At 44.5% G+C, this 16,123-nt stretch overlaps 1 protein-coding gene across 1 annotated transcript in view; it reads left to right on the top strand.

Moving 5' to 3' along the window:
* epb41l5 (erythrocyte membrane protein band 4.1 like 5) overlaps positions 1 to 16,123 on the top strand; it is a 149,072-nt gene that overhangs the window by 55,404 nt on the left and 77,545 nt on the right. Inside the window, exons 4-8 of the mRNA XM_055638750.1 lie at positions 235 to 313; positions 5,380 to 5,424; positions 9,728 to 9,780; positions 14,080 to 14,200; positions 14,710 to 14,797. Coding sequence (XP_055494725.1) covers positions 235 to 313; positions 5,380 to 5,424; positions 9,728 to 9,780; positions 14,080 to 14,200; positions 14,710 to 14,797 — 386 coding nt within the window. The remainder of the gene's footprint in view (positions 1 to 234; positions 314 to 5,379; positions 5,425 to 9,727; positions 9,781 to 14,079; positions 14,201 to 14,709; positions 14,798 to 16,123) is intronic.

Raw genomic sequence — 16,123 nt, 5'->3', positions numbered from 1 at the left:
CCTTTGCAAAGCTTGTTTTCAACCCAGCTGGAATAGAATGGTATACTCACTGGTATAACTCCGAAATAAGTGGAAATATGAGCTAGTGATGTTCACAGTGAGAAGGGGAAGCCAGCTTTTGACATGGTTGGCCTGAAATCAGGGCATGTACTTTTATGTATTTAATAAGAATCAGCACACTGAGTATCTCTATTCTGGTGTATATATTGATTCTGTTTTTAATTCTCTTTGAAGTTGGCCCACCGTACTGTCTTCATCTCCGGGTTAAATTTTACTCGTCTGAGCCGAACAATCTCCATGAAGAATTAACCAGGTAAAAAAAATGTTTCTGTCTTGTGTCCCTTGAGAGTTGTACCTGTTACAGGCCTGAAGATGTGATGTATTCATGCTTATTGGTGACCTATGCATTATGTTCTCTGCTGTTTTTTCCACCCCCGTAAAGAAATTAGAGGAGAAATAGGAATTTGGCTGACAGTAGTGAATGAGTGCTGGGATATTAACTTTGTGGGTTGCACTCTTGCCGCTTGGTTCCATTGCAGTGGTTCAGACTGAATGCTTGGAGCACAATGGAGAGATGAAGGCCATCTTCTCTCCCTCTGACCGCCTGCACGTTGAAGTACCAAGATTGCAACTGTGGAAGTGATCACATAGAACCGGCCCTTTGGCCCACAATGTCTCTACTAAATATGATGCCAAGACAGACTCTCATCTCCATGCATGTATTCCATACCTCCATTCCTGCTCATCGATATCCCTCTTCAATTGGAGATGCGGCTACCCACGGCGAGCAGATATCACAACCCACCAAAGCCCACTTTCCTGCATCAGTCCTAAATGTCCATTTTTCCATCTCTACAACCAGCAGCCACCAACTAATTTTAAACTACATGAGGGGATTGAACCCGTGACCTTTGTGAGCTGTTCAACTAACAGAGTCCGAGTCGTCTGATGTTGGTTTGCACGAATGATTACGGGTCGACGTTGATTAATAAGAATTGTATCATCTGCGGTGGAAATAATGGCAACACCAAGCGCATTTATCAAGCTCATTTGCAGAATCCAACCAGTTCTTGTCCCATTCATTGGATTGTAAAACTCATTTTGATCCATTGTTGGATCTGATGTCTTAATTCCATTGTGAACTGGGCAGGGCCAGAGTTGTTGCCAGGAATGTGTTTAATTCTGCAGTTGGTGTTCCCCAAGGTGTGTGCATGCACAGTATGTTCAGTACTGGGTAACAATTCTACGGCTCTTGAAAGAAAGGCATGCTACAACCTGTTGGCCTGCCAAGCCAGAGTTCAAAACGCATGTAAATCGAGTCAGTAACACGTACCTGCTGGCTTAATTGACCGATAATGCGCCTGATATTTAGTTGATTTATTTCTCAGCAAAGTAGAAGTCCTGGCATTACAATATTTTATTCTGTGGAATGATTAACAGCATGGAATGTCTGGGCAAGCATTGAAAATTCAACCTCAAGCTGAAAGTAAAATTCCATTGAAACTGCTCAATGGCTGGCTTATGCCCCTGTCCCACTTAGGAAACCTGAACAGAAACTTCTGGAGACTTTGCGCCCCACCCAAGGTTTCCGTGTGGTTTTTGTCAGTCTCCCTACCTGCTTCCACTACCTGCAACCCCCGGCAACCACCTGCAACCTCCAGGAACCGCACGGGAACCTTGGGTGGGGCGGCGCAAAGTCTCCAGAGGTTTCCGTTCAGGTTTCCCAAGTGGGACAGGGGCATTAGAATCACAGAGTTGTGCCGCTCAGAAATAGGTGTGGAGATGGACAAAAAATGGTGGAGTTACTCAGCGGGTCAGGCAGCATCTCCGGTGAAAAGGAATAGGTGACGTTTCGGGTCGGAATCCTTCTTCTGACTGAAAGATAGAGAAGGCCAGAACAAAATGGGGTCGGCAACAGATGACCTCAGGAAGGGTGGAGTGCATAATGTTCCATTGTTGGCTGGGGAAGATGTGCTAACGACAGGGATAGATTGATACGAAACTTAGTGCTGAACTAGGCAACATTCTAGAAAATCTAGAGAAGGCCAGAACAAAATGGGGTCGGCAACAGATGACCTCAGGAAGGGTGGAGTGCATAATGTTCCATTGTTGGCTGGGGAAGATGTGCTAACTACAGGGATAGAAGGATACGAACAGTGGAACTAGGTAGAATGACCGAACAACATAAATAGGTCCTTTGACCCAACTCGTCCATGTTCACCATGATGCCGTTAAATGCAAATCCCCCCCCCCCCCCCCCCCCCCCCCCCATTAGACCTGTATTCCTCTCTTTCTACTTCAAAGTAGCTGCCCAAATGCCTTTTAAATATTTGTAAATTGATATGCCTATACCACTTCTTTTGGCTCCTTATTACATATAACCACCACCTTTCACTTTAATTCTATTCTATCTACTATTCACACTACACAACCCTACCTCAGCAATGAACTGTTATGGAATTTGTAAAGGTTGTACTATTATAGCCTGGCTATTTAGTATTAATTTTTTTTTGTGTAATTGATAACAATAATAATAATAATATCTTTTATTGTCATTGCACATAAGCACAACGAGATTTGGTATGCAGCTTCCATCCGATGTCATAACTTAAGTAACTAATAAAATTTAGATTTAGATACCCCGAGAACATGGTTTGTAAAAAGAACATTACAACAGTAAGATAGTCAAAACAGTTCAAACAGACTAAAGTGCAGATGCGTCTGTGTGACGTGACCATCCGAGGGAGACAGTCCGGGGGGGGGGGGGGGGCACTCAGCAGGGCCGGTTCAGAGCCGCTATAGCTCTGGGAATGAAGCTGTTCCTGAGTCTGGAGGTGCTGGCTGTAGAAGGCCGTAGATCATATTTATTTGTTATATTGTGGCATTAGTTAATATGCTCATAAAGCTACAGCAAGTAGTTTTGTTTATTGTCACGTGTACCGAGGTACGTTACAAAGCTTTTAGTTGCGTACTATCCAGTCATCGCAAAGACTGTACATGATTACAATCGAGATGTCCACAGTGTACAGATAAAGGATTAAGGGAATAATGTATAGTGCAAGATGAAGTCCAGTAAGGTCCGATTAAAGTAAGAATTTAATTTGATTTGATTTGATTTGATTCAACTTTATTGTCATTGACAAATACGAGTACAGGTACAACGAAATGCAGTTTAGCATCTAATCAGAGCGCAAGGTAGTAAAATACTGGTTAAACAATATGTGCAATGTGGATGAATTAAACTAGTACATAGGCAATGAATATATACAGATAAAAGAGTATAAAGATAGCTAGCGTCGGGCCTGTGAGTTCAGCAGGGTGATGGGGTTTTGGAAAAAGCTGTTCTTCAGTCTGCTTGTGCGAGACCAGAGGCTCCTGTACCGCCTCCCTGATGGGAGGAGGGCAAACAGTCCATGGTTAGGGTGAGAGGGGTCCTTGATGATTTTCCCGACCCGTCTCAGACACCGTTTGCGGTGGAGGGCATCCATGGCAGGGAGCGGGGCACCGATGATGTGCTGAGTGGTTTTCACCACCCGTTGTAGTGCCTTCCTGTCAGCTGTGGTGCAGCTGCTGTACCATACCGTGAAGCAGGTGGTCAGGATGCTTTCGAATGGTACAGCGGTAGAAGTTGGACAGGATCTGGGGGGACAGGTAAAATTTCTTAAGCCTCCTCAGAAAGTAGAGGCGCTGCTGTGCCTTTTTGATCAGTTTGGGGGTATTGAGGGACCAGGACAGATCCTCTGAGATATGTACCCCGAGGAATTTGTAGTTGGAGACGCGCTCCACCTCAGGCCCGTTTATGTGGATGGGGGTATGTCTGCCCCCTCTGGTCTTCCTGAAGTCTACAATGATTTCCTTCGTCTTCTTTGAGTTGAGGACGAGGTTATTATTGGTACACCAGGCTGCCAGGTTCTGGACCTCCTCCCTGTAGGCTGATTCGTTATTGTCCCTGATCAGTCCTACCACCGTGGTGTCATCGGCGAATTTTATGATGGCGTTGGAGCCATACATAGGGACGCAGTCATGGGTGAAGAGGGAATAGAGGAGAGGGCTGAGCACACAGCCCTGTGGCACGCCGGTGTTCAATGTCAGAGTGGAGGAGGTGAGGTTGTTGATCCTAACAGACTGGGGTCTGTTGGTGAGGAAATCCAGTGTCCAATTGCAGAGGGAGGTGGTGATGCCAAGTCCGCTGAGTTTGGTGATCAAGCTGGCGGGGATGACAGTATTAAATGCGGAGCTGAAGTCGATGAACAAGATGGCCCATCAACTTAATTTGTTCCAGTGAGAATGAACCCAGCCTATCTGATCCCTGTTTATAAGTAAAGTCTTTCATTTCTGGCAAAATCCTGGAGATCATTTCTCATTTTTTCTAATATTGCCCCCATCTTGTCTGTAGTGCAGGAGACAAGATGGGGCAATATTCTATCTACACACACTACACACAATTCTATCTACACACACTACACACACAATTCTCCAAGTGCAGCCTGACCAATGGTTTGTACAGCTGCAACATGACATCCCAACTCATATACGCAGTGCCTCGACCTATAAATAGGCCCAATTTCACTCCCCTCTCCACCTGTGTTGCCATTTCCAGGAAGCTTTGAACTTGTAGCCCAAGGTTCCTCTGTACATCAGCATTCCTGAAGTCCCTGCCACTTATTATATATGTCTAGTTGGTATTGTCAGTGATCAGTGATTATTGTACGATAGAGCTTTATAAAAATGCTGCATTTTGACATCTTATTAACCCATATATTACTATCATTTGTGTTTGGAATGCACTATTTTGTTTATGCTTGCTCCCATTCTGAATGCTTGCTGTCTTTAACACCAGGCAGTGTGTTTGCATTTCTTGGGGTAAATTGGATGCAAGTGTGATATTGATTGATTCACCTCCGTGACCCGACCAGCATTGAGTTCCCAATTTCTTGTGACCTTTCTATCTGCTTCTGTGGCCGAGTTGGTATTAAAACTGTCACGCATAGACCTTTGATAACATGCCATGTGACTGAGCAAGCATATCATTGATTTAAAATGCTAAAAACTAAAAACATGTTGTCAGAAGCGGTGGAAGTAGATGAGTGAGCAACATTTAAGTGCTATTTGAATAGAGACATAAACAGGGGTGGAATTTTGAGAGACGCCACGTGCAGGCAGTTGTGTGGGGTAAATTGGCCTTGCCGTTGTCATAGTAATGTGGGCTGAAGGGCCATGAAAATTTAACCGTATCCTTCATAAAATATTGATATCTCATCTCCTATTATTTTAAGTATATTCCAGATCACAATTTGCTGCTTTACAGAAGTAAAATACATTTAATGTATTTTTCTGCTTTTGGTCATTTCTCATGTCTGAATCCTTCTTTATTTGCAGATACTTGTTTGTGCTACAGTTGAAGCAAGATATTCTGAGTGGCAAGTAAGTAATGCTTGGTTACATTTTATTGGAGTCTTGCTTAGTAAAGCCCAAGTTCATCCTGCTTTGCAAGTGATTAGATGGCAATGTCCTTTTATTTATGTGATCTACAGATAGTCGGGTAAGTCGGTTGACCTAGACTGCAGAAGGGTCTCGACCCGAAACATCACCTATTCCTATTCTCCAAAGATGCTGCCTGACCTGCTGAGTTACTCCAAGCTTTTGTTAGTTTTAGTTTAGTTTAGAGATACAGCGTGGAAACAGGCCCACCAAATCCGCACCGACCAGCGATCCCTGCACATTAACACTATCCTACACGCATTAGGGACATTTTACATCTATACCAAGCCAATTAACCTACAAACCTGAAGGTCTTTGGAGGGTGGGAGGAAACCGAAGATCTCGGAGAAAACCCCCCACGGGTCACGGGGAGAACATACAAACTCCATACAAACAGCACCCATAGTCGGGATCGAAACAGGGTCTCGGGCGCTGTAAGGCTGTAGCTCTATCGCTCCGTGCCGCCTTGTGTCCGCCTTCTGAGCAAGTATGTGCTCTTTCATCTTGAACAAATGATTTACTCGAGGAACTCAGCGACACGATCAGCATCTTTTGCGGAAAAGGAATTGTTAATGTCTTGGATTGAGACGCTGCATTGGGACTGAGACTGGAGAGGGAAGATAGACAGAATAAAGGGGATGGGGGCGGGGAGGTGTTGTAACATAGGGGCCGGTTAGGTGCTTGCTGGACGTAATAGGAACAAAAGACGACGGGCAGATGTAGACGAGTGCAAGAGGATGAAGTGTGGAATAGGGAGATGGAGGCAGGTGAGTGATGGGAGGAAGCAGTCAAAGAGAAGATGAGATAAGAAGGCAGGAGGGGCTGGGTGGGGGTTAAGCTGATCTTTCTTAATGGTGGGACTGAGGATCCTTCGTACCAGGAGCACAGCAGACTTACTTCCCGCATCTGTCTTTAACTGGCAGATTTCGCTGGTGCATTTTGCCAGCATCATTCATCATTCATAAGTCATAGGAGCAGATGTAGGCCAATCGGCCAATCGAGTCTACTGACTTCTCTAACTTTCAGATAGCCCTTGCTTTCTCGCTGCATCCCCTCCCCCTTCCCAGTTCTCCGACTAGTCTTACTGTCTCTGCCTACATTCTTTCCCTGTCCTGCCCCCTCCCCTGAAATCAGTCTGAAGAAGGGTCTTGACCCGAAACTTCGCCAATTCCTTCCCACCATAGATGCTGCCTCACCTGCTGAGTTACTCCAGCATTTTATGTCTACCTTCGATTTACCCGCATCTACGGTTCTTTTTTTAAAATAATATTTTTTATTAGAAGCATATGCATATCATAATCCAAACCGATACAGACTTTGTTTAACGATTACATATTAGAAACATAGAACATAGAAATTAGGTGCAGGAGTAGGCCATTCGGCCCTTCAAGCCTGCGCCACCATTCAATATGATCATGGCTGATCATCCAACTCAGTATCCTGTACCTGCCTTCTCTCCATACCCCCTGATCCCCTTAGCCACAAGGGCCACATCTAACTCCCTCTTAAATATAGCCAATGAACTGGCCTCAACTACCCTCTGTGGCAGAGAGTTCCAGAGATTCACCACTCTCTGTGTGAAGAAAGTTATTTTCATCTCAGTTTTAAAGGATTTCCCCATTATCCTTAAGCTGTGACCCCCTGTCCTGGACTTCCCTAACATCGGGAACAATCTTCCTGCATCTAGCCTGTCCAACCCCTTAAGAATTTTGTAAGTTTCTATAAGATCCCCTCTCAATCTCCTAAATTCTAGAGAGTATAAACCAAGTCTATCCAGTCTTTCTTCATAAGACAATCCTGACATCCCAGGAATCAGTCTGGTGAACCGAAATATTATTAGTATCTAGGGTCCCGGGGTCCCAGCTATCAAAATAGTTGGAGTCCACATTTATCAATTACGTATTAACACTGCTTTTAATTGCTTTTTAAAATTTATAGATGGAAAGAGAGAAAAGAAAAAAAAAGAAAGTTTAAAAAAAATAGAGTCAATGATCAATAATACAGCTTAGGAGATAGGTCCGTAGGTTAAAACACGCAACTATTTATCTAATCCTGGATTCAAGTTTGAGTCAGGCTCCCGTGCTGGACCAATCTACTAGTTCTTTCTCAAACACTGCAATCATTGATGTTGAGTACCCGCAGATCATGGCGAGGCCAGCTGCAGGCTTGACTGTGATTACTTCCATTGTCGATTAGCCTGTAAATTCTGTCTGCGAGTTCTTGCAGATGGCAGGACAACCGTGCTCAAACCTGCACTTTGGATTCAGTGCCTTTAGCAAGTGGGGGTGAAAGGGATTATTCATTAGTAATATTCTCACGATGTTACCTGTAGTAAATCAATAGGGAATTTGGGAGATAATGGATTATCCAAAAATGTCGTTAAAATATGGATTTCTATGGCAGTGTTCCGAAGCATTTGCATTCAAGGAGAAGGGGAATGGAATGAAAAGACATGCCGGAATATGATTGATTCAGTGCATTGGGATGAAATTGGTGTGAAGCAGGTGCATTGAACAGAGGATGGTGAATCTGTGGAATACTTTGCTACAGAAAGCTGTGGAAGCCAAGTCTGTGGATATTTTTAAGGCAGAGATAGATAGATCGATTCATGATTAGTACAGCTGGCAGAGTTTATGGGGAGAAGGCAGGAGAATGGGGTTAGGAGGAAAGAGGTGGAGCAGCCATGATGGAATGGCGGCGTAGAATTGATGGGCCGAATGGCCTAATTCTACTCCTATCACATGATCTTATGATCCAGCTGCATTGTGTCACTTTTTAAAATATTCAGGACTTCATTGACTGCCTTTCTGGAAATCCAAAGATGGACACAAAATGCTGGGGTAACTCAGCGGGGCAGGCAGTGTCTCTGGATAGAAGGAATCCAGACTGAAGAAGGGTCTCGACCTGAAACGCCACACATTCTCTCTCTCTCCAGAGATGCTGCCTGTCCTGCCGAGTCACTCCAGCATTTTGTGTCTATCTTTGGTGTAAACCAGCATCCGCAGTTCCTTCCTATACACTTTCTGGAAATCCCTCTTATATTTCTTCCAGTGTTTTCTTTCAATCTGGCACCAGATACTTTCAATAACATGTTTATCTTCAGCAAGTGGGGAGATGCTGAGGAGGATGCATTTATTATCCAGCCTTAATGGCCCTGGATGATAATATTCAAGCTTCTCCTTCACCTTATAAGATCATAAGACATAGGAGCTGTATTAGGCCATTCGGCCCATCGGGTCTGTTCCACCATTTGATCATGGCTGTTCTATTTTTCCCTCTCAACCCCATTCTCCTTCGCAGCTCTTATGATGGTGCTCGGAGGATGCTGTTACGTAGGGAATTCCAGCCAATTATTTTTTTTTTTTAAAAGGGGTGACACATCCAAGCCAAGGTATTGCTTGGCAAGAACATGCTCCCAGAAAGTTGTTGTTCTTCTGTTTGAGATTTTGCCTCCTGTGTCTGTTTAGTTTTCAGTTTAGAGATACAGTGCGCAAACGTGCCCTTCAGCCCACCGAGTCCGTGCCGACCAGCGATCCCCGCACATTAACGCTATCCCACACTAGGGACAATTTACACTTATACCAAGCCGATCAACTTACAAACCTGTACGCCTTTGGAGTGTGTGAGGAAACCGAAGAACCCAGAGAAAACCCACGTGGTCTCGCGGAGAACATACAAAGTAACGTATAGACAGCACCCGTAGTCGGGATCGAACCTGGGTCACCGGCACTGCAAATGGTGTAAGGCAGCAACTCTACCGCTGCGCCACCGTGCCGTCTGGCACTTCATCTTTCAAGACTAATATCAATCAACCCCACAACTACCTATAAATACAGCCCAAACTTAATAAATGCCAATTATCAATATAAAAATATGCAGTAAACATGCCAAAGCACATGTATTGTGGGGTTTTTTTGGAAAGCTTACAAATTTGTTTAAATAATATCCGTTCTTCAAGAATTAGCAAGTTACTATCTGAACCTTATCAGTTTTATTATACAATGCCAACAAGTGTAATTCTGATGTGACTTGATCTGTTACAGCAAACCACGAAAAAAATAACTCTGTTAGAAAAGATTCCCGTTTTTCTTGAAGGTCAAATTACAATGGCCCACGCACTGAGTGGTGAATTCTGGGCAGAGGTCCATATCCTGTCACTCGGTAGTGTACTGCCTGGAGTGAGTTTATCTGCAGATTAAAGTTAATAAACTAAATTCTTTTATTCCTTTTCCCTCCAACAATTCAGGTTAGAATGCCCGTCCGACACGTCGGTGCAGCTGTCAGCATATGCCGTTCAAGGTTTGTTTTGTTTATTGCCGCTCTGCATTAAACTAATGAAAGCCATTGATGCTTTTCAGGTTAAAGTTCTGTCTAGACTGCATTGAATGTATTTTGTTGCTTTGGTAGCCCCGATGCTCCTTGGTAAGATGATACCTGGAAAGCATCTCAGCTCATCAAATGCCACATCTGGTAACCTTTCCTTTATGCTTCAGAAGTAGGAAATGCGGAACATGACATTTTATCACCTTAGCAGAGGGCTCTTAGTTGGATGCTTGTTTCCAAACTGCTTGTGGCCGCTGTTTTGTCACATAGTTACCCGATAGTTTAGTTTAGTTTAGAGATATGGAGCAGAAACAGGCCCTTCGGCCCACCGAGTCCACACCGACCAGCGATCCCTGTACATTAAGACTATCCAACACACAATAGGGACAATTTACATTTTTATACCAAGCCAATTAACCTACAAACCTGTACGTCTTTGGAGTGTGGGAGGAAACCGAAGATCTCGGGGATAACCCACGCGATCGTGGGGAGAGGGTACAAACTCCGTACAGGATGCACCCGTAATCGGGATCGAGCCCGTACCTCTGCTGCTGAAAGAGCTGTACGGCAGAAACTCTACCGCTGCGCCACTGTGCCGGCCAAAGATAAGATATCTTGTGGATATCTTCTTACTTGCCTAATGTTGCTATGCAACTCATTCTGTATTTCATTAGCTTGGACCAATAACTGCTCATGTTCTTGCAGGCAGGTGGAACTGTGTAACTTAAGGGCCTGTCCCACTTAGACGACTTTTTAGGTGAGTGCAGGAGACTCTGCGCTCGCCACATGGTCGCCACATGTTCGCTGGTGGTCTCTGGTGAGTCTCCTTCATGGTCGCAAGGAGTTTCCGCATTCTGGGAACTAGTTGTGGCCTCAGTATGGTCGCCACAAATTTTCAACATGTTGAAAAAATTGTTGTGAGCAAAAATTGGTTGCCATGGAGATAATCGATAATCCTGTAGTAGTGGGGGCAGTTGTAGTGGGGTCACCATGTAGTTATAGGTAGTTGAGGTAGTTGTACATAGTTTTAGTTAATTGCCTTTGCTGACTGGTAATTTTCATTTGCTCATTGGGGAAATAAAAAACGTAAGCACGAGTTTTCAGAAAACTGTATCTCTGGCTTATTCAAAGTTGTCTGGCTTCTTAAACGTGTCTCCACTCCGTCTCCCCCCTTCTCCACCCCTCCACCCCCCCCCCCCCCCTCCTTCTCCTGTTTTTTAAAGAACTTACTGTACACTGTGCTAGCCGTCTTAACCTTCCTGTTCATTGCGGTGTGTGTCTGTATCACCTTGGCTTTGCACAGTGTGAATTTCAGACAACGATCCTCCACTTGCCCTGGTCCCCGCCTTTGGTGTGTGTGTGTGTGTGTGTGTGTGTGTGTGTGTGTGTGTGTGTGTGTGTGTGTGTGTGTGTGTGTGTGTGTGTGTGTGTGTGTGTGTGTGTGTGTGTGTGTGTGTGTGTGTGTGTGTGTGTGTGTGTGTGTGTGTGTGTGTGTGTGTGTGTGTGTGTGTGTGTGTGTGTGTGTGTGTGTGTGTGTGTGTTCCGCTCTGACACTCGCCGTTCCAGTTCCCGGTGAGTACCCGCAACATGACAGTCGCTGGATGTCCGCAAGGATAAAGTAATCTCTGAGAGTGTATCGCGGGTATTATTGGCATTCACTACTTTCCATGAATTTTTGGGGAGCTGTCAATTATTGGGATTGCAACAATATTGAGATAGACAACAATAGCCCTCTGCAATTTAAAAAACACTTGTTTCTGAGGCTATGGGTATTGCTTGTACCGATCCACTTCCGGTTTCCCGGTACCTCCTTTAAAACGGACAAGCTTGCAAGAGCCCACTTGAAATCCTTCCTGGAAGGCTCTCTGAAAATGTGGCGCCAAGGCATCGGGACTTGTGCGGCGGATCAGCGGGTCGAATTTGCTCCCCTGCTGCCAGGGCCGCAGGAACTCCAACCCAGCCAGAGCCGGCAGTACCGTTACCATAGTCTACTTACGAGGCCTTTTGTGGGCCGATATCTCGGTCCCTTGGTAGCCCAGGTGCATTGTTCCGGTATCGTTCAACTCGTCTCAGAGGCCGTGCCCCCGTTGGTCTGGCAAAATGGATAATACACAAGGTCTCTGGAACCAAGGGGTGCTGGAAAATCAGTGGTGGATCTGTATTGCTGATATTTATTGCTTATCTGAATGGCCATAAACCAAAAAATGGCCTAGAACCACATTTTGTGGATTGTTGCCATCTATTTAGTAAAACTTCTGTTCAAGAACTTTTTCATTTAATGTCAGAACCATTTTAAACTTACAGCATGGTCTAAAGCTAAGTGGTAGAATGTTAGATCCATACATGTTTCTGGCTGTCAGTATAATCCCTGTAATCCCCCTCTTTCTCTCCCTATTTTTGTCCACAGTCAATCCCATTGGGCTGTATATACTTTATTTCCACTCATCTCTAATTTCCCCTCTGGCAATTTATTTGTCACATGTACCGAAATACAGTGAAATTCATTTTTGCATATGGTTCAATGCAAGTATCACTGTACATAAAGGACATTATTGCCATAGAGGGAGTGCAGAGACGGTTCACCAGACTGATTCCTGGGATGTCAGGACTGTCTTATGAAGAAAGACTGGATAGACTTGGTTTATACCTCTAGAATTTAGAAGATTGAGAGGGAATCTTATAGAAACTTACAAAATTCTTAAGGGGTTGGACAGGCTAGATGCAGGAAGATTGTTCCCGATGTTGGGGAAGTCCAGGACAAGGGGTCACAGCTTAAGGATAAGAGGGAAATCCTTTAAAACCGAGATGAGAAGAACTTTTTTCACACAGAGAGTGGTGAATCTCTGGAACTCTCTGCCACAGAGGGTAGTTGAGGCCAGTTCATTGGCTTATTTAAAGGGAGTTAGATGTGGCCCTTTTTAATGGAATGCCACGGGATCCTGAGTGGATGATCAGCCATGATCTATTGAATGGCGGTGCAGGCTCGAAGGGCCGTGGCCTACTCCTGCACCTCATTTCTATGTTTCTATGTTTCTATAAGTACGTAGATACATATTAGATGAGCATCTCAGATACAGCACCAGTGTATAGCAGTAGTACACTTAGACAGTATCCAGACTCACCTGTTTGCCGCCTTTTTAACGTGTCATTTTTAAAAATCACGTCCTGGTGACTTCTGAGCCAGGACTGGTTCGCGTGAGTAGTGAGCGGGAACAATTGCATGCGAGTTAAAGTCGAGGAAATTGTTTTCCAGCGATAGTCACAAAGTGCTGTAGTAACTCAGCAGGTCAGGCAGCGTCTCTGAAGAACATGGACAGGCTAGGTTTCACGTCAGGGCCCTTTAGACTGATCGTGGTGAGGGTGTGATGTGGAAAGAAAGCTGGAAGAGAAGAAGTGCAGGACAAAGCCTGGCAAGTGATGGGTGGATACGGGTGAAGGGGTGGGAGGGTATTAATAGGCAGATGCACGATAAGAATTGAAGAGTTGCGAATTGTGAAACTGGAGGAAGAAATTCAGGGAGGGGAGGAATCGGCGTGAGTCCAGGTGGAGCACAGGGAGAGAAGAGGTGGTTGGGAGAAAAAGAGGAGAGCATTAATTAGTTACCTAAAATTGGAGAATTCAACGATCGTACCTCTTTTGATTGTAAGCTACCAAGCAGACTGAGGTCCCGTCATTCCAGTTTGCATGTGGCCCCACTCTGGCAATGGAGGAGGCCCAGGACAGAAAGGCCAGTAAGGGAATGAGAAGATGAGTTAAAATGATTACCAACCGGAAGATCCAATAGGCCTTGGTTGCTGGAGAGCAAATGTTCAGCGGGATGGTCGCCAAGTTCACGCTTGGTCTCGCCAATGTAAAAGAGGCCACATCAGGAGCACCGGATACAGTAGATGGAGTTGGAGCAACAGCACATCATATTCCACTTGGGCAGTTTACAACCCAACGGTATGAAGATTGAATTCTCCAATTTTGGGTAATAGACAATAGAGAACGAATAAACAATAAACAACGAACCAATCCTCCCACCAAAACTCTCACCTATTTCTCCACTCTCTGGTTAACACGCAACAAAAGCTTTTCACTGTATCCCAGTACATGTGACTAAAATAAACTATACTCAACTCAAAACGCTCGCACCCGTTTTCTGAACCTTTCTTAAGAGAGTCATTGAGAGATTATCTGCTATCTCGCAAAGATTCGCTTTTAAAATGTGATATTGTGGAGAGGAGGAAGAGTTACTAATTTTCCCTGGGTTATTTGCCGATTACTTTAATGCAGCTGAAATGGGTGACTGCGATCCTTCGGACCATGGACCAGACTTGGTGTCCGAATTCCGATTTGTGCCAAATCAGGGCGAGGAGATGGAGTTTGCAATCTTTGAGAAGTGGAAGGAATGCAGGTTTGACATTCTAATTCTGTGGGCCTGGGTTTAGGCTTATTATTGTTCGGTTTAGTTTCGAGATGCAGCGCGGAAACAGGCCTTGCGGCCAACCGAGTCCGCGCCGACCAGCGATCCCTTCGCACGAATGCTATTCCGGCACGCACCAGGGACTGTTTACAATTATAACAAAGCCAATTAACCTACAAACCTGTAGGTCTTTGGAGTGTGGGAGGAAACCGGAGATCCTGGTTGAAAACCCACGCAGGTCACGGGGAGAAGGGAGAAACTCCGTACAGACAGCATCCGTAGTCTGGATTGAACCCGAGTCTCTGGTGCTGTGAGGTAGCAACTCCACCGCTGCGCCTCTGAGCTGCCCCATTGTCATACACACAGAGGTGTAGGCCTTGTTTTCCGTGTGTCCCAGTGAAATTGGACATGAACCCACAATCTTCCCATTGGGAGACATGAATACCACCTGCTGAGCTACAACGAGCAACTGAATTTTATCGAGTTGTTTCTCTTTGCAGAGGGCAGACACCATCTCAAGCAGAAATCAACTATCTCAACAAAGCCAAGTGGCTGGAGATGTATGGAGTTGACATGCACAAAGTCAAGGTAAGAGTCGGAGTGAACCTAACATTGCAGACTAAGATGCCCCATCCATGCTAATGTTGAAGTGAACACAATTAATTCATTGTTTCCTTTGGTAAATTAGTTATGGATAATATTGGAAAACCTGGTCATTTCTACCAGCTTTTTGCGGAGAGAGAAAATAGTTGCAATTCATGGTTCCTCCGTGTGAACCAACATTTTTAAACATTTAAAATGAAAACAGAAAATGTGATAAATCCTTAGTAGATCAGACTGCATCTGTGGGAAAGGAAACGGTTAACGCTTCGGATCAAACTCAATATCAATTCTACAAATTAAGAAAACTTGATTTCCCTGTCTGTGTCACTCAATCGTCCGTCCTGTTAGTTCAAGCTCAAGTTCAAGTGAGTTATTGTAATGTGTCCCTGATAGGACAATGAAATTCTTGCTTTGCTTCAGCACATAGAACATAGTAGGCATTTACTACAAAACAGATCAGTGTGTCCATATACCATAATATAAATGTATAATATAAAAGTTCATTAGACCTCACCGCCATTCTCCAACCTTCCCCCTATAACTTTTGACGCCCTTACTAATCAACAACCTATCAATCTCCACTTCATTAATACCCAAAGACTTGTCCTCCCCGCCACCTGGTATTATTTCGTTTTTTGTCCCTTTTGAACTCTCTGTGAGTGGTGGACATGCCCAGGCTGACTCACCAGGCTAGTCTTCCTGCTCTGTATTTTGCATCACGTGCATTATTTTGTTTATATCCTCACCCTCTAGTAACATTTACGAGGCATTCAGGCAGAACAGTGGGTTGGGAATAGAGGGATATGGGACTAGGTTAGATTGGCATTATGGTTTGATCAGACATGGTGGGTTGGAAGTTCTCTTCCTGCACTGTGCTGTTCTCTATGCCAATTCTGTGCACCTGCTCTGTTTCATTGTGCAGCCCCAATTATTCCTATCACCTGCATGAAATGTTGGTGAGATCTTCACTTCAGTTGCTAGTGATCACACAACCTTCTGTGTTGTAAGTAATGTTTCAAAGGGAATGCTTTTACTACCACCTGATTAGCTGTTACTCCTGACAGAGTCTTCCTAAATCTGGTGTCACATGTTTCAAGCTCATATCATCTCGATGTAGTCCATTCTCTTCTCCATCTATCATCTATGGCTTCTGACAATGACACACAGAATTGCTTTGTTGAATGGAAATGGCAAAACAATGCCATGTGGTCACTCTTTCTATATTAGTGTTATAAGAAAATGGCCACAAATATCTCAAGCTTTTCTCAGATGACTCAAGATTGGAAAGAAATACCAAGGTTTATGCCTGTG

The sequence above is a fragment of the Leucoraja erinacea genome, chromosome 7 (assembly GCF_028641065.1).
Source record: "Leucoraja erinacea ecotype New England chromosome 7, Leri_hhj_1, whole genome shotgun sequence".
Classification (NCBI taxonomy): Eukaryota; Metazoa; Chordata; class Chondrichthyes; order Rajiformes; family Rajidae; genus Leucoraja; species Leucoraja erinaceus.
This window is presented reverse-complemented; position numbering and strand designations above follow the sequence as displayed.